General features: G+C 40.6%; 1 protein-coding gene across 1 annotated transcript in view; it reads left to right on the top strand.

Moving 5' to 3' along the window:
• The first annotated feature begins 245 nt into the window (after positions 1–245).
• Positions 246–23,893, top strand: part of mrpl23 (mitochondrial ribosomal protein L23) — a 44,921-nt gene continuing 21,273 nt past the window's right edge. The window contains exons 1-4 of the mRNA XM_084932959.1: positions 246–368; positions 2,104–2,226; positions 14,106–14,188; positions 20,147–20,220. Of these exons, the coding sequence (XP_084789085.1) occupies positions 349–368; positions 2,104–2,226; positions 14,106–14,188; positions 20,147–20,220 (300 nt within the window). The 5' untranslated portion in view covers positions 246–348. The remainder of the gene's footprint in view (positions 369–2,103; positions 2,227–14,105; positions 14,189–20,146; positions 20,221–23,893) is intronic.

Genomic DNA, 23,893 nt, shown 5'->3' with positions numbered 1-23,893 from the left:
CTTTCTTTCCTTTCTGTCCAAACTGCTCAACCCGACTGTTTCTCTGATATACTAATTTCTCAATATGCTCACAACAATGACATTTTTTTTATTACAAGATTTTGAAAGCTGCATAACAGTCCGGTATAACATGGGGATCTTTTAGTTTATAATTCAATAAGCTGAAACAAGGAGCACACATATCATACAGCTCACTAACACCCTAGCATCACAGGAAGGTAGTATATCCAATGCGCTTGCGCATTGCCAATGTTCCCGGAAGCACATCCCTGCACGTGTAGGATTTGACAACCTTGAAAAACTATAAAGTAACTATCAGCGTATGTCTGTCAGTAAGAATTTCTAGGGATGCCAGTAACACGACTGCTGTGAGTATCAAGTGTTTTGTTTAAATAAGAAGCCTCAGTTTTACTCGTGGATACATCGCTAGTCATCTTTTCTGGCAGTTTAAGAAAACAAGCTATTGCTAGCATGTCTCCCAGCTGACCTGTATGCACTCTGTCCTGAATGCAGTCGGATTAGTCCACGTTGCTGTCAATAACTGTCAGTGTATTTTAGACTGCAAGTTATGTGCTCACTGTGAATTTCAGATAACTAAGCAACAAGAACTTAGCGGGCGCTAGCCTGCTATGCTAAAAACAAACGGCATAACATGATGTTGAAGTTGTTGTGCAGTCACTTTGCAGGTTGGTGAAATTGCAGCAACTAATCTGCGGCAATATTAAATCATCGTAGGGGTAATGTGACTGTTTACGAGGTTTAACCCACGCTTATTAATACAGGGTGCTGTTATTAGTGCACCGTAGACATTGCACGGGAAATGTGTAGCTTGTATTGCTGAGCTACGTAAATACAAATGATCTTGCCTAATGGGGGTCCACCGCTAAACAGAAACATCATAAACACATTTTTTATATTTGCTCAAGATCCAATAAAATGCTACACTGCTAATATTTGATCATTTAGGTTTGGAGACTTGGATTTGTCTGTTTTTCAAGTTTCAGGGAGAAGTTATTATAAAGCATGGCAGTGCAAAACAAACTCTCTCTGTGTGTGTATTTAATAAAAGATTGTTTCAGTGTCTCATATTCCTTTGAGTCTCCCCCATTTACCGGCTGCATTTAGTATGTAAAGGAGATCAAGACAGGTGATGTTGCTAGCCACAAGTTTGTGTCTGGAGGAAGACACATCTTTGACCTCACATCCTTAGGTATAGACCAGGAGTGCTAAACATAAAGCCCCGATCCTGCCTGCTGGATTAACTGTATTTTTATAAGTTTTACAGCTTTTCCTGCTCATGACAACCTCCCCCATAGCCATTCATACTATACTGAATCAATTTAAGTTATAAAACAGTTAAATGACAGAAAAGCTCCCATTTTTTTTTTTTTTTTTACTGTCTACTATAGAAATTTAAGTTAAAACAAGAAAATTTCAAACATTGACAGTACTTTAAGTCTTATAAATAGGGACAGTTTGGGCAGTGAGCTGCCAGAACTTTTCTGTAATCTTTCACATTTTTCATGTAGAAAAACTGCAATGTGCTGTCGAAAATGCACTTCTTTATTTTATATTAAGATATCTCAGGGATTAAATGTGTAGGGAAATCTATTTACACTGATAAAAAACTGAGTTTTATTTGGCCAGCTTAAGATCAAAGTGGACCTTATGTGGCCCTCGATGTAAAATATATTTGACATCCCCGGTCAAGACCTCTGTAGTTCAATGCTCTTGATTTCAGACAAAGTTATTCTTGCCCATCCTTTTTTCTATTTGTTTTTTCAATTTCTCTTAACTAAGTAAAAGGAAAGATGTGCTACCTGCTTATATGGCAGTGAGTAAAATCTCCAAAGAAATTCCGTTCTACGCATTTGTGTGAGCTGAAAGTTTAAGGAACTGTTCCAGATATTTTTAGTAGAAAAGGGAATCCTCTTGGTGCTGGACTGACCTCAGCTGCTTATCTTAAATCAAACAAAGATTAAAGATTAAATTTTACTTGATTATCTAGGTAGCAGTTATTGTGATTTTCTTTTAGACAATATTATAGGATTCATGGGAATGATATCAAGGATAATAAGAGCCAGCCTGTGCATATCTCCTCAGATATCCTCTCTACCAGCTGGGCAATCCCCAGCTGAGGATCTTCAGACCTAGCTGGTTTCTGACCCTGGTGAGGCCGGGAAAAGAGCAGCCTCAAGACACTGTCCAGTTTCGCATCCCAATGGAGTAAGTCTTTGATTATAAACGTTAATATGTATGAGTTCATTACCATACACCTTTAATTATCACACCATTCTCAGGTAAATTGATTTTGCTGCACATAATACTTGGAGAAAGTTTTACTATGCACAGATTAGTGAGTCTGTATTTATTCTCAAGGTTGCCTCAAGTTTAGACATGGTTATTTGTCCATAAAATATAAAAGTGGATGCTAATGATGCCTATTATTCTTTGAGTAGGAAAACATAAAGGTGATTGCTGGAAAACTAAATTACAGTCTCTCGTGTGTTATATTCTTCTCTATTTTAAATGTGTTTGTGACCCAACATCAGTTCACTGAGACTGAAAATTGTCTTTTAGTTTACATTTAGGTATTCTAATGCTACTCTTTTCCCTGATGTAAATAACAAAGACCTCACAATGTCTCAGCTCACACACCCCTTTCCCCCAGCCCTCAAAAAAAAATCAACAAAACTCAATATTTTATTTGTCATTCACTTACTCACTTACTGTATGCATACTTACTAATACTACTTTATTTAAATGCATAGTTACTTATTCAAGCAAATTGTCTTTTATAATCACCAGCACTGGCCTCTAATCACCTCTTTCTGAACTGTAAATGAAAAGTCTTGAAAAAGTCTTTTGGGAGAGATTTGAGTATTTCCTAACATATTAATTTAACAGATCTCACGATAGAGCTTGTTGTACATAATTATTATAACTTACATATCAGATATAATGCCTCTGATCTAAAATACTTTTACGTCAGTGGAATATTTCATTTATAGTTTTATTGCCACAGTGCTTTTTCCTGTCTTTTTCCACAGCGCCGTAAATTACATGCTAGTCCATTTGTTTGGTCCTTTCAGGCTGCCGTTGCCCATAAATGCAGGTGCTTATCGTTTGAAGTCTGCGTATTGTTCCAGTTGTAAATTTGTACACACATTAATCAAAAATCACAAATGCTTACTTGTACATACTGGCCCTTTGTAAGCATTCACTCTATCTCTCTGTTTAAGTACAAGCTGTTCAGCCCTAGAGCAGATTTACTTGGATTGAGGATCCTTTTTTCTTTTTTTTCTTTCTCCATATGCGATTGATAATGAACACAAAACAAATGAGTAAGAGTGGTCAAGTGACTAATCCAAGAAGAGAACAAAACAAAACTACACTAAACTTAAAAAAGATATAATGAACATAAAATAAACTTTAAAAAGACCCAATCATTTTTTTGCCCTGTATAGGCTGTAAATTTATTTTAGAGTTTAGACTATAGTAGTTTCAGTTGAACGTATGGTACAATGAACATATGTTTTGCATTTAGTCTGCAGTAATTTATTTTTACTGCCACAGTAACGGTCTTGCAGGACCAGTAATATGTCCCTGATGTTTGATATTGTGGCCACCAGGTGGTGTGACAGGCTCAAAAACAGAAAACGGAGGCCTCAGTCTTCCACAGTGTAGATAGTGTGTACCACCTCATGATTATCCTCTAATGAGCTTAGTTGCAACAATGACTTGTGACAGGCCGTCATTTCACTCTCACATGGAGAGTGACGCATGAGGTGAGGTCAAAAGTACTTTTATTTAGCTTTGAACTGGGGCATTTGAATCAGTTTGTACACATCGAGTCTTCACCATTAGTCTCTCAGACAAGCTGCATCAACAGTGAGACAGAAAGGGAAGGCAAAACTAATCTTGTCTGTGTAGATACGATGTTCTTATTTTGTCAAGTTTCTGCTGTATCTACTGCGTCACAAAATGTGACAGGAGGTCCAGTCAGCACTTAATAGTGACAAGCTGATTTTGACTACCGCTACAAGCCAAGGTCACTGAGGTTACCAGCACTCCTGAGGCAATGAGAAGCCCAGAACCCACACTGGGGAGAAAAATTGAAGTTTGAGGCAGATCATCTATGTGTCTCTGGTGGGGTTTAGACCATAATCTGTTCATCCAGGTGCCTGGCCTCCCACTCTGATTCTTGCCTCTTCTCTGCCAAACTCCTAGGGTGCTTATGTAATTGTGTGTCTTTGTGTGTGTGTGTGTTTTTCTGTATATACTTGTAAGTGTGAGTGAGTCCGTTTGTGCGAATGGTGTGTTTCTTTGTGTATATATGCACAAAACTGGGTAAGTGCAGGGTGCGTGTGTGTTTATAAGGGTGTGTAAGGTGTTCTGTTTTTTTCCTCACAGTCTTTGATGCTTGCGAGAGGTGCATGGCTGATTGATATGCTGCTGGGGCCTCAGTGTGTGCTTGGAAACCTTGTTATTTTTTTCACTTTCCTTACCAACATCGTAGTAAATGGACCCACACAGAGAGACAATGACAAATGTCACTCCCACTCCCAGCTTATTGATAAGTCTGAGTCACTGTGGCAGTGAAAGCTGTTGTAGTTATGATTCTCAAGTGTAGGCGGTGTAAGCGTGGGTAAATTTTAGAGCCGAGCAGCTGTTAATGAGAACTGGTAACTGTTGGCGTTCTCAAGAGAATAACACAAGGTGGCCTTTATCTTGCTGACACCTGGGAGCTAGATATCCATAGTTGTTTGTCTTGCTCTCTTTTGCTTTTCTCTAGTTTTCGTACTTTTTGGCAGTATCACTCACTTTCTGGCATGTCTTCCTCCATCCTTTCCCTCTGTCCCACCCTGGGCCTGCTGTTTATTGTGCTTTTCTTAAGCACTTTGCTATGTGTCCAAAATCAATCCTTCTTTGACACTTGTTTTTTGAGACACCTGGGCTGTGTTCTCTGGAAATTCTCTTTCTACCTGCCAGAGGGAGGTATTTGTTGGTCTTTTTGATTGTTCTCAAACCTTTTGTGCTATGTAAGTATTTCCCCTCTGTTCTATAACATCATCAAATTTCTAGGCTCACACCCACGCACACCTTCTTGTACCTCACCTGGCATGGCGAGAGGCCAGTACACTCTCTCTCACACACATGCACACAAAGAAAAGAGCATGCCATTGAACTTTCAGTTGAGTCTGCTACTCAGTCACATTTCATGCTATGCAGACTAATAACTATGAAACCAGACCATGCTGTGGTTTCTCACTCTAATCAGACTTGAGTGAACTGACCCTGTAGTACTGCACCTCACGATTTCTTTTGCCAATGGTTCAGTTCCTGGACCTAACAGTGTTGGAGTCACCAATATATCTGGTCACCTCTTCAACGTAATAAGCACACGTTTGAAACTGTGCCATTTTTTTTCATGCTTGTAAACCCAAGTTAATGTCATATTAAGTCATTTAGCCTGTAGATTTGTGATGTAAACTCTATTGACCTGTTTCTCGGTAAGAACTTTTGTGACTTTCAATGACCGGCTCTTTGATCTATTTTTGTTCTATTGTCAGGCTGCAGGGCAAATAAAAAAACTCTAATCCTTCACACGCTGCTTTTATGCTCTCAACTTCTCAACTGTCTCTTTTCTCCTCAAGTCTCGGGTTCCTTGGCAGCTTTCCCTCTAAACAAAGTCGGCTACTATGATCTTGATACTTAGTGTTTAGCACTTTATGTGTGTGTATTGTCTCTGAAGATGGGAGGGTTAAAGTAGAGACTGTACGTATCTCAACCTAAAATTGACAATGGGCAGGTCAACAATGTGGAGCGGCTTTCATTTGCCTTTCATCTGTGCAGAAGATACTCTCCTGTTTCATTCTCACCGCTAAACCACTTTGATGTTCATGTGTGCATGTATGAGTATGTATAGAATAGAATTAGAATAGAATTCAACTTTATTGTCATTGCACATGCACAGGTACAGGGCAACGAAATGCAGTTTGCATCCATCCAGAAGTGCTTTAGTGATATAGATATATTACAATATATATTAGCAATAATATAGATATGTAAGTATATTACAGAAATGGGTCTATTATGGTATGTTATAATGTACACGGTATGAAGTATGTTGTGAATAGTCTATAACTATAGGTATGTACAGGCTGTAGTGAGTACAGGCTATGAACAGGATATAAATATGAAAAACTATACAGAATATGAAATAAATAACTTTACAGAAATCTGAGATATACAGTTATACAGAAATGGGAACTATGCAAGTTGTAAACAGTTGTAGGGTTAAAAATTATCGTATGTACAGAATGATTATTTACAGAGCTATACAGTAGTGCAGTTAAGATAAATTAGATATGTGGATAATTTCTACAGTATCTATATAAAGTGCTAGTGGTTGTGAGTGGTGGTTCAGTCCATGTTATTATTGTGTGTTTGAGGGTACAGTTGTCCATTGTGGGTGTGTGTATGTTCAGTCCATGTGTTAACGTGGGTCAGATGTCAGGAGGCAGAGTTCAGGAGTCTGACAGCTGTGGGGAAGAAGCTGTTCCGGTACCTGCTGGTCTTAGTCCGGAGGCTCCTGTAGCGCCTCCCAGAGGGCATGAGGGTGAAGAGTCCATGTGATGGGTGACTGGGGTCTCTGATGATTTTCCCAGCCCTTTTCAGACACCGCTTCCTGTAGATGTCTTTAATGGCAGGAAGTGGTGCTCCGGCGATGCGCTGGGCAGTTTTCACGACCCTCTGCAACGCCTTCCGGTCCGAGGCAGAGCAGTTCCCGTGCCAGACTGTTATACAGTTGGTCAGGATGCTCTCGATGGTGCAACGATAGAAGTTCACCAGGATGTCTGAGGACAGGTGGTTCTTCCTCAGAGTCCTCAAGAAGAAGAGGCGCTGGTGAGCCTTCTTGACCAGCTTGGAGCAGTTGGTTGTCCAGGTGAGATCCTCGGAGATGTGGACTCCCAGGATCTTGAAGCTGCTCACACGCTCCACAGCCGTCCCCTTAATGTGGATGGGTGGATGTGGGTCAGCATTCCTCCTGTAGTCCACGATGAGCTCCTTGGTCTTCTCGGTGTTAAGCAGCAGGTTGTTTGTGTCGCACCACTCAGCCAGACGATCCACCTCCTCCCTGTAGGCGGCCTCATCGTTGTCACTGATGAGGCCAATCATCAAACTTAATGATGGTGTTGGAACCATCAGCAGGTCTGCAGTCGTGGGTGAAGAGGGAGTAGAGGAAAGGGCTCATCACACAGCCTTGTGGTACACCGGTGTATGGGCTGTGTAGTGTACCTTCGATGTTTAAACTATTGTGTGTGTGTATATAAAGGCCTTATTAATTTAAGCGTTTCTAGTTTAATGTTTCCCTGACATTTACCATAAAAGTGTGCTGTTTGTCTTTATTAAGGCATTTTTCTTCAGTGTATAATCCATGTATTGTTTCTTGTAAGACACCCCCCCCCCCCCCCCCCCCAAAAAAAAACAAAAAAACAAAACAAAACAAAACAAAACAAAAAAAAACCCTGTTAGATTCACAGTTGATGCAAGAGCAATTCAAACAGCAAACAACCAATGCCTGAGATTTCTTTCCCTAACTCGTCAATAATTCTTTCCATCGGGTTCTGGTGCAGAACCAATTCTCCTTGATTCTGATTCTCTGGACTGAACATTTAATAGCTTTACTATGTAAAGCTAGGATATTATCAAGTCATGGTGGATGGAGTCTGTGGACTGTATCGGCTGGTCATTAGTGACTTTCTTGATGTAGCCCCTCCCAGAACCATTAACGTCAGTGGTTCGAATAATGTCTCTGTGGTAGCTTTGTTTTTACTACCACCAGTCTTTTTTGTTTTTGTTTTGTTTTGTTCTTGTTGAATAAAAATAATGATGAAATACATGAACTGGTTCTACACTGGGTGCCACATCGGGGTCGAGAGGGTTATATGTGATCATAAAAAGCCTAATGGCTCCTGATGAGATCATAAAGGAAGGGCAATTTTCAAACTGTCATGTGTGTCTGTTACTTGTAAGCTGTAAACCAAAAAGACTATGAGCAGCCAAATATTTAATGCAGCTCTTTTTTTCTTTTTTGTTCGTCAAACAAGGGGCCAATTAAATGTCTTTTAGTAGTTTCTGAACAAAGTAATCTTTCTATGGTTGTGACAGCAAAATCAAGCTTATACAAAGTGATGTTTATCTTAAAAAAAAAAAAAAAAGGAAATAAAGAACTATAATATACTTTCCTACTCTAACCTTGGGAGGGTTGGGAGAGTTGGGAGTTCGCCTTGTAATTGGAAGGTTGCCGGTTCGAGCCCCAACTTGGACAGTCTCGGTTATTGTGTCCTTGGGCGAGACACTTCACCCGTTGCCTACTGGTGGTGGTCAGAGGGCCCGGTGGCGCCAGTGTCCGGCAGCCTCGCCTCTGTCAGTGCGCCCCAGGGTGGCTGTGGCTACAATGTAGCTTGCCATCACCAGTGTGTGAATGTGTGTGTGAATGGGTGGATGACTGAATGTGTAAAGCGCTTTGGGGTCCTTAGGGACTAGTAAGGCGCTATACAAATACAGGCCATTTACCATTTACCATTTTGTAGGCCACAAGCCTAATTCAACCCTTCACACAGCGCTTTGCTCCTAGACATTTGGGTTTGGTCTCAATCACAGACCTCCAGATTAGCAGATGACCTACTCTTCTTCTTGAGCCAAGAGCAATGCCATATTCTAACAATGTAATGTTTTTAGAGTGGAATCAAAATCAGTTGGTACATTTTTGTGTTCATAATTCCATCAATTTTGACAAGATCCCCGACTACACTTTGTCTTACAGATGAGCCACAAATTTTTATTTTGGATTCATCGTTCTGTAAGACTTTCAGGCATTGATTTGGTTTTTTTTAAAGATGATTTGGCATGCTTCAGACTTTTCTACCTGTTTTGATATCCTTTAGAATGGCTTCTTGACAGTCACCCTTCCATTTAGACTATGATGATAATGCATCTATTATTACTTAAATTAACAGGTTGCGGATCAATGGAAAGGCCAGATGCATCACTCAGGTCCTGTGTCAGGTCTTTGCTGGATGTTTTTCCTATTTGACATGACTTTCAGACACAGTTCATCTGCTGTAGACAGCGTATAAGTTGCTAAGTTTGCTAAGTTGTCTGTGTAGACAGACAGGCCTCGAGGGCCGGTGTCCTGCAGATTTTAGATATCACCCTGGGTCAACACACTTGAATCAAATGATTAGTTCATTACCAGGCCTCTGAAGAACTTCAAGACATGTTGAGGAGGTCATTTAGCCATTTAAATCAGATGTGTTGGATCGAGGACACATCTAAAAACTGCAGGACACCGGCCCTCGAGGCCTGGAGTTCGAGACCCCTGGTGTAGACCCAACACTGGCCCATCCCTGACTAAGGTGCCTCTTTTGCGATTGAGTGATTCATATGTAAGTATTAAGTAGCTTAACAAACAACGAATATTCCTCTGAAAAAAATAAAGTACTGGAGTGAAAAAGCAGCCAATGTCCAGAAAAACACTTTGAAAGACTTTGGGAAAGCCTGGAAAACTATTGCTCAAGACTGTTTTAAAAAACTGCAAGATGCTCAGAAACAAAATATAAAGAAATGGGGCTGGTTTAAGACTTTTGCACGGTACTGTAGTGGAACATGACCCTTCAATATAAAGGCAAATTGAAGGGACTCTTGTTGTGAATTAATGCTATATAAGTAGAATTGAATTGAATTCAACTTGGGTACCAGGTTGTCATAGCTTATTACAGAAAATTGAGATTTTGTTGACACATTAAGGATAACAGTTCTAATGGGAGTTTTTTCAGTATTGTCATACACTGTCAAAGCCACCTCTTGCTCTTTTTCAAATGTGTCCTTTCACCTACTTCTTTCATGCTTTCAGAGCACAGGTGTAAATTGACTACCTAAAACCAGTGGATGTGATACTGATAATCTTTTTGGCTCATGCGAGTTAGCCCACATTTCAGAATAGGAACGATCCAGAAGCTTGTAGATTCTTTGCAAGTGAGAGATTACATCTGAAAGCAACTGCAAGTAGGTTAATCTGCAGATTGATGAATCTGCTTTATTGTCGCACATAAACAACCGTGTCACAGCCAGACAGAGCAAAAGCTTCAAAAGCTTTACCTCGTTTATGTCATCCTGCTTCCAGCCCTTCTTTCTTTAACACTGCATGATATTAGATCAAGGTCCCTTGTCTCCCTTTACACTCCCCCTTTAACAATGCAGAACAATATAACTTTTTAAACTGTTTTCTGACAATGAAGCTAGTGTTCCTGAATTAAACCTGCTTGGCAACAACGGACCATAATTGAACCTAATCCATCGTCTGCGTCATCTGATGCCCTTCTAGGTTTTGTGTTTGGAGTTCTTTCATCGTCTTGGCTGAGGAATCTTTGTAGCATGAGTGTTTGCGTATAAATATATACCAGTTGCTGAGGAACGATGCCGTTAGCCTTAGCAGTTGCTGGAGACAGGTTTTCATTCTTCCTGAGAGGCAGAAGTGCGAAAGGTTAGCTTGTGGAGTCAGATGGGTGTTTATACTGGGATGATGATCAGATGCTGCCTGCATCGCTGCTGGAGACGCCACGCCCTTTGTCTAAGTTTAGCCTTGTTTATGTGCACACTTAACTTGACATTTTCTCCTCAGCTTTCAGCCCAAGGCTTTCTTTCAGATTGGGTCCTGGTTTGTAGCTGAGATGGGAGTTATGTATTGACTCAGGTCACAGGAAAAACAGCTATCTCATGCAACCCCTGTCAAGTGTGTGTGTGTGAATATAGAGTACTGTATAAAAATGCAAAGCAGTTAGATATACAACTAATGCTATAAAGTGATTTTATTTATCAGTTAACTCCACACAATACATAATGAACAGAAAAAACACAACCTAATCAGTTTTTGTCTGCTTGTGGTTACAAATGAGTGCCAAAAACTTGGATAACAGTTTTTTTGTTTGTTTGTTTTGGTACATGAAGTGACTAATGTCAAATAAACGATCTCATGTTGGAACTAGATATGTCACATTTCTGCCGATCAGTCCAGATAAACAGGTACCCTCATTACTTCAGTATGGCTGTTTCACAGCGAGCTTCGGTTTCAATTTTGGTTCTGTTCATTTGCTCTTTTCCACAATGGCCAGTTAAAGCATTTTGGGCTTTAAGAAGCAAACACAGAAAAAAATAATAACAGATGGCCCAAACACATGGTGGGACAACCATTTGTTTACACTAATCACAACAATTTGTGTTTTGAATGGTTACAGTTAGCGAAAGGTGATGCAACACACAAAGCAACTGAGGTCAAATTAAAAATGTGATTATTAAAAAAGAAAAGAAATGGAAGTGTATAAAAAGTAAACAGAAAAATATCCACCGTTTCATGATTTTACATGTTGTCTTTGCACTAGTTTTAATGAAATATTTGATTTGAATTAGGGCTGCACGATTTTGCATAAAATGAGAATCACGATTTTTTGGCTTAGAATTAAGATCACGATTCTCTCACGATTTTCTTTTCCAATATAAATATTTATTGCACTTATTAACTGCACATCAACTTCGTAACAGTTGAGACTGAACATGAAAACAATAAATAAACATAAAAACAACAAATGTCTCACATTTTGTCGTTGCTGCAAAATGTACTGCTTGAAATTCCGTCTCCACCGTTGCTCGACACTGCGTGTATAGAGCAGGTAGTGCAACAATAGAAAAATAGTTGCGGGACAGCACTGTGTAGTGTTTGTCTAGGGTGTTGATCATTTTCCTAAATCCCTCGTTTTGCACAGTGTTGATGGGAGCCATATCTTTGGTCAGGTGATAAGTGATAGCCTCCGTAATTTCTTTGTGCCTGCGGGAGTTCGACGGGTATAGGGAAGCGCTGTATAAGGTTCCCGTTATTGATGTTTGGGTGGTTGACCGGGACGGATTTTCTCCTGTCACTTTCTCGTCATCCCTGACGTGCTCTCCGTTGTTTTTCCCCTGCCAATTTTAGCAGCCAGCTTCTGTATCACGTGGTATAAGGCTCCGCCCTTGTCATTTGTTGAGCAGGAAGAGTGAGCGCTTGTTTTCATGCAGCCTATGTGCCGGATCAAAATGCGGTACAATCGTCGTTTTTTTTTTTTTTTTTTTTTAAATCGTTGTCATTTGGAAATGAGATCGCACATAAGTATGAATCGAGATTGCGATTTTCTAACGATTAATCGTGCAGCCCTAGTTTGAATGATTTTCGAGTCATTGCGTTTTTTTAAAAATTTTTAATATTTCCATTTTACATGTATCACAACTTTTTTGCAAAGAGTTATAGTTTGGAAGACAGTTGTTGCCAAGTACATAACATAATACAAACATGAATCTTGGTTTGTAAATATACACTAGAAGCTCTTGTATCCAGCAGCAGAAACTTTAGCTCTACCCCCCAAAAACAGAAATTTATATAACCTGGTAATAGAACTCCTTTTTTTTTTTCTTCTATGGTGGATGCCATTGCTGTGTTTGTGGTGGCTGGATAATTTGAGTTGTAAAAGCAGTTGGGATTTAGAAATATTCTCCTCATTAATCAGGATCAGTTCACTGTGCTAATGATCCAGAAGAGACCTCAGTGGCCTCTAAGCCACTTTCTTCTCTTCCAGTTCCGCGCAACTGCTTTCTAGGAAAACCCGACTGTGTAATCAGTCTTTCTTCCCCTCCTGATCTGACGTACCCCTGGTCACTTTGCTGTGCTTCACTGCCCTCTGGCACACACACTGTGAGACAGTAGTTATGGTGGAGGGGGGGTGGAGCGTAAATGGAGCAGAAGGCGGATTTGCATGCCACATCTCTTTCCTCTTGACAGTAGAGACAAATGTATCTAGAAGTGCTCTCAACAAGATCCTTTTTTGTCACAGTAAAGCAGAAGCCTCTTCACACTAATGCCCCTAGTGGACCAGGACCACGATTGAATGTTGAGAGGATGAAACTCATTGCCAAGTTGGTTCTCACTTTTCATAGCTGGGCAACTCTCTGAAGTTGATGTTTAGTAGAAACCCTGTGATGGTCAAATCACTATATCAAGCCATATATTTTGATTAAATGGTGGATTTAAATGTCGAAATTCTTATTCAAGTATCAAAAAGAGCAAGGCCTCGATGCACAAATCTTAGAGGGTCAAAGAGAAGGTTTTAGTTCTGCACCAATGTCAGGGTTGCCAAACTTTAGTCTATTATAGGGGGAAAAGGCAATTGTTTGTATAGCATGGGAACATATATTACATCACTCTTAAGTACAAAGAGTCTTTGTATTCACAGATGGGGTTTTCTCATGCAAATGTTTGCCTCAGCTAATATTGTTACAACAACTCAAGGTATCGGGCCGTCACCTTGGAAAAACGGTGAATATTACATTATCCTGTTCTATTAAAGAAACGTATGAGGTGATAGAAGATGCCATATCCGAGGCACTCATGTCAGACCACAACGTCGCTATTAAGCACTTTGTCAGACGCATTTGGGAAGTGCTTTCTACCAGGCTAATCCAATTGGCTTGATTGATTAGCAGTTAAAAGCCTTTCTTTCCCTAGTCAGAGGAATCTGCTTCAAATGCTGCCCAGCAGGCTAGCTTTAGCTAGGCTGGCCTGCCGGATCAGTTGGTGCCAGGCCCACTTCCTGTGTAGGGTTTCACAGGACGCGATCAATACTTGCAGACAGCTAATTGGATGAACACTGACACTCACATTTCTCCTCTCCACTTTACGGTCCATAGAATAAAAGCTGAATATGGGTTTGTACGAGAGTGTCCTGTCCGTTACATTTGATAATATAACAACAAAGTTTATGGGAATGCAATGTGGAAATGAGCTGCATCATTTCTATGTAGGTGTCAGTTAAGTGAATGTGGCATTATATGATCAACAGTGATCCAGTATGTAAGCCTGCAAGGGCTGGACTTCAACCTCAAAGATTTTTTTCTCGGCCTGTTGTGTCTCCAAACACACGTCCAGATTAATCCTTATCATATGCAACGCCTTATTCTTGGAAGCCTCCATAACCTCTGTTCTGTTTTCTGTTTTTCTGGGTATATCTGGACAGAATGACCAAGTACGATGTAAAGAACTACTTGGAGAAGATCTATAATGTCCCTGTGGGAGTTGTCCGGACCAGGATACAGTTTGGTGAGTCTTCTCATTTCTTTGCACTCAAGCACAGAGGGCCTGTAACTTTTTCAGAATTTGGAGTGATTGTACTGTTTCGCAAAATATCATCATGTTATTGCCAGGGTTGGCCTTATCTCTTTGTTTTTGTTGTTTGTGATGAAAGTGTGTTGGCTCAGCTCTAAATGGGATACAAGCACCATCGTTTTTTTAGTGTTTCTAGTCTTTCTTATTTTCATCTTCATTGTAATCTTCTGCTTTTCTTCTGATAAATGCGGCCATGACAGCTAATTAAAATGGAAAAAAGTTTTTGATTGGGATGTTCTTTACATTTGGTGTTTGAGCCTCAAGTACTATAGTGCTAAAATGGGCTCCTTCTTTATATGTATATGTACTGATTTTTTTTTTTTTTTTTTTTATATTCATGTTATATTTATTCGCTTTATTTATTAAACCATTTAATTACGCTCATCATTTAATGTAATTATTTACCTTTATGAGCTATTTTCTTCAGTGTTATTGTATTTTTTTTTATTGATCTAAGTTGTTTTTCAAGTGCTTGGTGCTGTGACTCAGTCATTTCCCAGTCTTTTTGGATGAATAAAGTATTTATTTTGAGTTTATAATGGGCTTTCTTTTCCCTCATCACATTTTAATCAGTTTCTATAATGACACTAGAGCATCATAAATATGATGTTGTACGGGCAACACCAACACAGTTGATGCCAGTGGTGGAAAAACATACAAACATCATGACTTTGCATGCGTCTAAAGACTTAGTCAGTCCAAAACATTGGGAGAGGGTGGTGAAAACACTTGATTCCTGGTATGCAATACAAAGCCACAAATATTTCATCCAAATTAAAATCCTAAAGTTGTAATGCAGCTGTTCTGAGTCAGTGGGGTAGATGCGCGCACACACACACACGCACACATGTATACGTGGTATAAATATTTTGATTTCAAACCGAATGCATGACTTAAGTACAACATAAAAGATTTGCATATAAGTAATGGACTATGCGCAAACTAAATATGAAACTTTTTTCTAGTGATGTGTAACTCAGTACACAAATCTTGTTACACACTAAACACAGTTCACCCTTACAGTGAAGATATACCGAAATGGACTCTTCAAAAAAATTAAAGTAACAGTTTTTAATCAGAGTATAGCATCAAGTCAGTTAAACGTCTGGGAAATTGATCTGATCAGTTAAGTACCACAGGGAGTTGGTAATCAACCCCCAAAACAAGGAATGGTTTTACAGGTGGAGGTCACTGACATTTTTGTACCTCTTGGTCTTTTCTGACAGTTGGACATAACCGTAGGTCCTTAACCTGTCAGCAGGACTGGCATTTGGTCCTTTTGTGCAAGGGGGACAGGGTGAGCAGTGTTAAAGCCCTACAAAATGACCTTCAGCAGGCCACTGTTGTGAATGTGTCTGACCAAGCGATCAGACTTCATGAGACTCTGACATCCTCTAGTGTGCCGTGTGCTCACTGTCTGGCACTGTAGAGCTTGATTGGCGTTGAACATACAATACCAGAACTGATAGGTCTACCACTGGCGGCCTGTTCTTTTCACAGAGCAGATTCACCCTGAGCACATGTGACAGATGTGAAAGGGTCTGCAGAAGCTATGAAGAATGCCTGCCACTAATGTTGTTCACCATGACCGATTTGGTGGTGGAGAGGCATATCCATGGAGGCATGCACAGAACCCTACAGGGTAGCCAACAGCACCCAGACTGCCAGTAGGTATCAGGATGAAATCCTTGGAACTATTGTCAGACTCTACACTGGTGCAGTGGGTCTTGGGTTCCTCTTGGTGCATGACATTGCCCGGTCCCATATAGGGAAAGTAGACATGTTGCACTTTAGACTGTGTAACTGCTCAGTGATGCCCTGGGCCAGATCCCAGGACAGCACCCGTCGTCTCATTAGCAGCATGCTCCGATGTTGTCAGGCATGCATAAAAGCACTTGGGGCCACACAAACTCCTGTGAAGCATTTTGACTTGTTGCACTGAAATTTTGGCAAAATGGAGACGCCCACGGCATTTTATTTATTTTGATTTTTGTGGTGTCTTTGAATTCAACCCTCTCTAGGTTGATGATTTTCATTAAACTATTCACTTGTCTTTTGTTCCTAACACATTACCCAGTCCATATCAGTGTAGATATCAACATGATTTTTCCCATTGAGTTCTTATGTTTTCAGTGTTGCTTGCAATGTATAAACAAGTCTTGTCTGTAACTAGCAGGATGTTTGATCAAAGCATTGATTGAAACTTGCAAAACTACTTCTGTGTACTTTCTGCCTAGTGCTATCTATCTGTACGGCCCCATATTTGGTTATCTGGTGTAGTGCTTAATGTTATACCAAATTACTGCCATATTAAAAATGTAATGCATTTACTTAATTAAATTATGTAAATGTAATTACATAATTTTTAATAGGGACAAGCATTTCAAAAACATATACTTTGATGTTCACTGGAAGTTATTCTTCAGAGATTACCCCCCACCCAAATTGCTCAAATAACTGAGCATATTCATAGAAGACTTGTGACATGCTGGTACTTGTGACATGATGTTACTAGCCCATTACGTCCTACAGGGTAGGCAAAAAATATTTCTATAAAGTATTTAAACACTTCTACATTTCTTTAAATAATTTATCAAACGTCCAAAAATTTAACTTGGCAGCGATTCATTTTTGTTTAATTTATTTTTTTTATTTAATTCACAATAAAAGCCTCAAGAGTTTACAAAACTTTTCAAAGGAGCTAAAAACCATAATATAAATCTTTTAAAACCGTTTCTGACTTGTGCTGGTTTTACTGGAAATTATTTGTAAACATGAGGTTATATTGTTACTGTTCTTTTCCCCCATGATAATTCTAATTCTCTATTGTGAGAATTGTTTTAATTGTTTTTTATATAGCACTGAGGTTCACAGAAGCAGGGTTTTAGGAAACATAAAGTCTAATTGGTTCATTTTTGGAGACTGTCAGCAGTGGTTAGCGGTGATTAGCAATTTAAGCTTACAATGTAGACGGCCTTCCACTGACATGCAGCAGCGGGAGTGTTTTCCAGCGGCTAGTTGCGGTGGTGGTTAGCGTGCCTGGCTCTCCTTTCTCCTTAACACACACAGCTGCTTATCTGACGATCTGCTGCTGCAGCACTCCAGCTGTCCCAGGACACCCCATGCTTCCTCCACATAAACACATGCTATTCACTTATAAACTTGCTGCTTCGTCCCCTCCTCATCCCAACCCCGAATCCCTGAGTCCTGCGCCCCTGTCAGGGATAATTTCAGAGCCAAAACCAGTTTTATCATTGATTTAGTAATCCTATTGGCTTTTTATGGGTGAGTTAATGGCTTAAGTTTTTAGGGGCTCAGTATAATTCTAGGAATCTGCAAGTTCATGATAGAACAGAGGAAAAGGAGAATTGAATTGCTTGAAGATGGAGAGATGCTAAGACCCTTCTTTGCTAGCTCTGAAGGTCCAAGTGGAGGACACCCCTCCACTTCTGGCAGAGAGAGGTGCCAAGCTTAGCCTAGCCTGCAGTCTGAGGAACCAATTAGAACTGTTTATTAGAGTTGTGTCATTAGAAGCTAAGAGAAAAGCTCCTTGGTTGAGAAGAAGGAAAGAAGGGAGATTTTGGGGGATAGAGTCGGTCAGAGAAGTAAGACTAGCTGAGGGCCCCGGTTATCCTTAGGTACGTCAGAGAAGGTATCCCTGTCTGTGTCAGGGGTTCCACTCCATTTGCAGTGTAAAGACGGGAGCAAGCTGAGGAGAGTAAGGGGCGCAAAACAACCCTTTCTTCCCTCCATATGTGGCAGGGGTATTTTGGAAGGAGTTGCCATGGTTACTCCTCTGGTCTGGGATTTGTAACGTGATAGCTGGCTGCCAAACCGCAATCTCAAAGAGGGAGGAATTGTGCTTGCGTTTGCGAGTGTTGTATGAAAGGTCTGTCTGTGTGTCTGTATACGTTGGGAAAGGAAACCAAGGGAAATATACTTTCTTTTATATCTTTTCGAGGTATTATGCACTTGTTTGTGGGTTTTCAAAGACGTTTCGATGTTTTATGACAGGACTGGTCAGGGTCGTACCTTGCTATTTCAAAGGTTGTAGCATTTCCCTGTGGATTTCCTCAGCAACCTAATGGCAAACATACACACACACACACACACTTTTTTTTACCTTCATCTCCCACCCACTTAGGGGCCTCCACTTAGCCAGCGTGGTGGAGGTGGTGGTGGGGTGTGTTTTACAACCCTGCTCAGGGAAAGCCCTGAGCAGTGGGCTGCCCGGCTAGTGATTACTAGCTACACGTACCACACACACATAGGCATGGACACACACTCACGAATGACTCACTACAGGGGAATGTTTCCCTTGTTTTTGAATGTCATAAACTGTTCCCATGGAAATGGCAGTTACTCAGAGGGCCTGTTGACTTGACCACTGGGGTCTTATTGAGATTAGAGTTCTATGGGAGAGATGGACCATTTGATGCTCTGGTTAGTATCCGTCATCATTGTAGTTTTTGTTGTAATGTAAAGATGTGTATACCTGTATCTAGGGCCTCAAAAAATCTCTTTGATTTATTTGAAGTTAAGTCCCTAGCCTGCCTCCACACACATGTGGTATCCCTACACATGCACGCACTCAGCAGTTCCCCAGTTCCCTGACTTTCAAACCCAGAGAGGTCTGAAAGGAATGAGGATGATGTCATCATCACCTGCAGTTGTGAAAGAGGTTAACCAGCACTACATGGTAAACAAGATTGGTTTGTCCTTTTCCACACATTTTCAATTATAACTTTGGCTTTTAGCCACTATGAAAAGAAGATGACCCTTTGTTCGTTTTTTGCAATAGTTCACTTTCACCTCGTTTTCAAAGTTCAGACCAACCACTTTAGTTTATCTGAAGCCAAGGTTCCAGAAAGGGAACCTTTGGATAGAATCAGAATCAGAATACTTTATTGATCCCTGGGGGAAATTATTTAATTAATTTAAATAATTAATTATAGCAAAGAAGAAACTGAAAGAACACATAAAATTCTTTTGTTCTTTCAATGACTTGAAATTGTGTAATGCTGAAGTTAAGGATCAGCAGTGGTAATGCACTGGAAGTCTGCTGGCAGTCCATGGACAGCTCATCTACCTGTAGAGAGTGTCTGTTGTTGATAGGGACAGCGTACAAAGTATGTGGTAAAACTAGTCTGTGGGAAACTCTTGCTTGTACTGTTGTTGGTCAGTCAGCCAGCTGCTGAAAATATACAAAAAGCTTATTTTTTTCCCCCATCTCCTTTTTGTGGTGAACTTCACTGTCACTGCTTTCCCCGTTCTGGCTCACTTGTCAACCAATTAGCGTTCAGCTGACACGTTGTCATCCTCGTCCAGCAACATGCAGTTGGGATTTTTGAGGACTGCATGGGGAGTACGTTTGCTTTGTTTAAAACCCCTCTCCATACCACTCCCTAGGGAAATGCATATGCAAATGGAAATATTTGTGGTAGCACAAATTAAGCTCAAGTCCACTGCTTCCTGGGCTTTTGTCACCCTGTGCTCTTCCCTTGTTGTTTGATGTAGCTAGGGCTTCTTGCTTAAAAAAAAAAACAAAAAAAGAAAAACACTCACTAGACTCCCTAGTGTTGTTCAGAAAGGAATGGAGCACACTGTTGTAATTTCTGGGCAGATAATTAGTGCTTTACACGTTTTGTTGACTGACTCGTAGTACAGCTAAAAATGTTGCAACACTGCCCACAGAGAATAATACTGGTACCATACTAGAGACTATAAGTCTGTAACTGATAAGCCATAATGATATTCATTTCTTTTAACATTATACTGTTATTTTTGCTTAATCATGCTCTCACTATATTCTTAAATATCATCACTTTGCCCCTCTGTTCTCTTTCTAGTTTACCTTCAAAAGTAATACCTGCTGCTCTTTCTCTTTTTCAGGGTCCAACAAGAAAAGAAATCATCTAAACCAGAAGGTTAAGCAACCAGATTATAAAGTAGCCTACGTTCAGCTGGTGAGAAAACATAAACACACACACTTATCCTTCTACTCCCTTCTCTTCTGGTTAGTGTGTAGTGTAGCTATAGCTCACAGACTCCTACCCAGTACACAGTGCAAGGCAGAGACCTCACCACAATAACGCTCTTTTTTTTCTTGCACGGCCAGCTGTGTGTGTGTGTGTGTGCGTGTGTGTGTGTGTTTCTTACTGTGGGGGCATTTTGGGGGCATTGAACTTTGATCTTTTTTTCTTGCTTTTTTTTTTAAGGGAAGAACTGGGATTGGTTGAGATGGGTATGTTGCATTGCCCTGCAGTTGGCTTTGAAGGCTACATCCTTAATTCACTCTTCCTTATACACATGCTTGAGAAGTACAGTTTCTTTACCTGACATTCTTCCCTTGTTCTTGAGAATAAACCACACGCATCATATTATCTCATATCTATAATTTGAATCTTTTTCCTGTGCACCTCACCAGGGCTTTGCCATATCATACCGTACATGGTAATCCTGGAATAAATGTTTACGTGATTGAAATAAGTGTAATTTAAATTATAAAGCTACACCATGTATTCACGTGAAGAGCGTGCAAAACAGAGCAAGGCCAGATATGTCTGAGAGCGAGAGCAGCATGTCATTTTTTTGAAGAAAATTTACTACCTGAAAGGAGAGATACTTCAGGAGTATGGAAGCCATTTGGCCGCAAGAGGTCAAGCCTCTATCAAAGCAAGGGGCTTTGCAAAATATGCAAGAAAACTGTAGAAATAACAAACTTATAATAATTTTTGAGGCAGAAGCACACCATTGAGTAGACGAAGCTATGATGGCATGTGAGGGGGAGATACTAGCAGTTGGTGAAGTAAACAAATGAGTCAACCGAGCATCAGGGGAACACTCGCTGATTGTGCGCCATATGACAGGAAGAGCAGACGGTGGATGAAAATTACTGATGCAGTTGGTGCATCAGGTGGACAAGGAGGGATTTAAGCAGCTGGGCAAAAAGCTTGACCCAAGTGGCAACATTTTAGTTAGGAAATAATTTTTAATTTCCGTTTTATTATGTGACAATGTTGTGCAGCCTCTTGAAGAGCTACAAGATGAAGTTACTTTAGTTATTGTTAGACTAAAATGTTAAGCCATCATGTTATACGTTTATTTGCAATGTCCAATGAAAAAAAACGATCTCTGCTACTTTTGTGCTTGCTTTTGATTTGTGCTTTGTCATGTTATCAATGATGGTAGCTCATTCCAAAAGGATGGATTGCAAGCTGTTATCACAGATTAAATTTACGGTATTATCACAAACATCCTTGAACAGCTACATCAGCTACAGCTCCCACCCGTACGGCTCACACGCTCGGGCAGCCTTCTTGAAAAATAGGTTGGGGTAAAAGTTAAGCGCAAGACAGTCTCTTTGGTTTCATATGAGACTTTTTACAACAAATATTGAGATATGGTTGGATGGAGCAGTCATGTTCACTTAGAAAGCTGTTGCCTCCAGACCTTTACGTGAGTATTCTTGATCATTTCACTAAAGCTTAAAGTCTGTTAGTATTTGTACATCCCTCACCCACCACTTGCAAAATAAAACATCACTAAAGTCACCTTATTAATGGCCCTTTGATCTGTATGAAAAGCAAGTTTTGTGCAATTTTTGTTTTGTGACTGCTGTTTTGATCTTGCCCAGGTAAATCAACACTGGGGTAGACACTTGTATATACTGCACCGCCCACCCGACCGGGTGCCATCAATCTTGAAATGGATGAATAATGAAAACTGTCTAAACATGACAAAAGAGGATGAAAAAGAGGATACATAATTGAAGCAGCCATGAATCTTTTAAAGGGGAGACTTCCTCTTGTCTAACACTAAGGCAGTGGCTTGTGATTTTGTGTGTGGCAGGAATTCCCAGCACAGTTAGTAGTGACGCTTCTGTCTCACCAGACATGCACCACCATTGTAGGTAGGAGGATGCAGAACACTGCGCACACTTGGGTACACACACCTGTGACATGTGCATCATGCATAATGAGCCCTAGAGGATAGATGTTTTTCTTTGAGTGTCATTTGCTCCCTAGTCACATTCATGTTGCAGGTTTGTCAAGTCGTGCACACTTAACTGCATGCAGAAATGAAGATTTGCTGTCTCTTTGCTGCTAAATGGCTAGATATAAAAACCAAAACCCTGTCTAATTTCTCTTGCTGATTTTTGTGAAAAACATGCTCTCTCCTCACCCTTTCCTATAGTACTTAACTTTCTTAAGTATACACGTACGCACACGCTCACACACTCTCAAACACAAAGGCCCAGAAAACTCTTGTTTCTTTTGCAGCAGTTGGTAGAAAACAAGATTGTGCCTAATTGACTCCACATGTGGAAGAGTTTTCTGTGGGTAGATGCTCACACTGTGGTACCCCCGTTCTACTACCCTCATCCTTGGCTCCCCCCTCCTCCCCCTGCACCCTCCATCAGCTAATATTGCAGCAGTAATACGTTTGCCCCCTCTCTCATTCCTTACTCTAGGTTTGTGGTTGAGGGGAGGCCTCCCGTTTTGCAGGGTTCCGTGACGGCCATTTTCCTTAGGCTTAGGGGGCACCCCAGTACTGGAGGGGGGGGGCTGTGTCTGCATGTGTGAAATGTGCATTGTGTGTGGGAAAGTGTGTACAAGTGTGAGGGGCTTTAAGGGTGAGCTAGGGAGGTGACCAAGGCCATGATGGAGCCGTGCCAGAGCAGGGAGGTCCAGAGACGGGGCAGAGCAATCAGGGGGAGGGGAAAGAGGCTCTATGTGTGTGAAACTGGGTGGTGGGTGCTGGTGGTGAGGTGACAAAAACAGCGGTACAAATCTTCAGTAAATCAGATTGCTTTTAAGCCTGACTGGCTTTCAGTGGGACTAATGTGTTTAAAATCAGACTGCTTTTATGCACCACTTGGCCCAGTTGAAGGCTAACTCAAGCAGATGTGCTCAGGGTAGGGCTGGGCGATATGGCCTAAAATCCATATCACGGTATAATTTGAAGCATGTGCGGTAACGATATATATCGCGATATATTCTTTTCTTCTGTATAACGTATTTTACACACTATAAGGCACACTTAAAATCCTTTAATTTTCTCAAAAATCGACAGTGTGCCTTATGTATGAATTCTGGTTGTGCTTACTGACCTCGAACCGATTTTATGTAGTACACGGCGCGCAGAAATCTGTCAAAAAATGTTTTAGTACGACTTTGGTAAGCTATGAAAGCACACCGCTTGATGGATTGCCGGAGCATTACGGCTGCCATAGTCAGGAGCCACGCGGAGTAAACTGGGTCCAAAACTCTGTCTGCTTCAGGGCCCAAAGTCAAACAAACACTGCGGCTTCACTGAGAGTTAAAAACTGTCTAAATTCTTTCATCTTTAATAAAAGGATCAGTGTTGCTGCTTTTACCAGGTGTAACAATTAAGTTTCACATCCAGGCATCCATGAAAACAGAATTTATTAAATTCAACGGAGTTAGAAGTTAGCAGGAAGTTAGCTCGCTATTTTTCACCTAAACGTGATATAGCATGTTCTGACTGAGAGATTTCTGAAAAAAATGAAAACGTACAGCTCTGCTATCACTTCCAACATAAATGAAGAGCGAAAACTAAACAGCAGTGATGTTTGCAGGGTTACTGAAGTTGGACTTGCTCGTATATAATGTCCTA

This window comes from Perissodus microlepis, chromosome 7 (assembly GCF_051167445.1).
Source record: "Perissodus microlepis isolate ML-2025 ecotype Zambia chromosome 7, ASM5116744v1, whole genome shotgun sequence".
Taxonomy (NCBI): Eukaryota; Metazoa; Chordata; class Actinopteri; order Cichliformes; family Cichlidae; genus Perissodus; species Perissodus microlepis.
The sequence above is the reverse complement of the archived record's forward strand: the minus strand, read 5'-3'. Positions and strand labels throughout refer to the sequence as shown.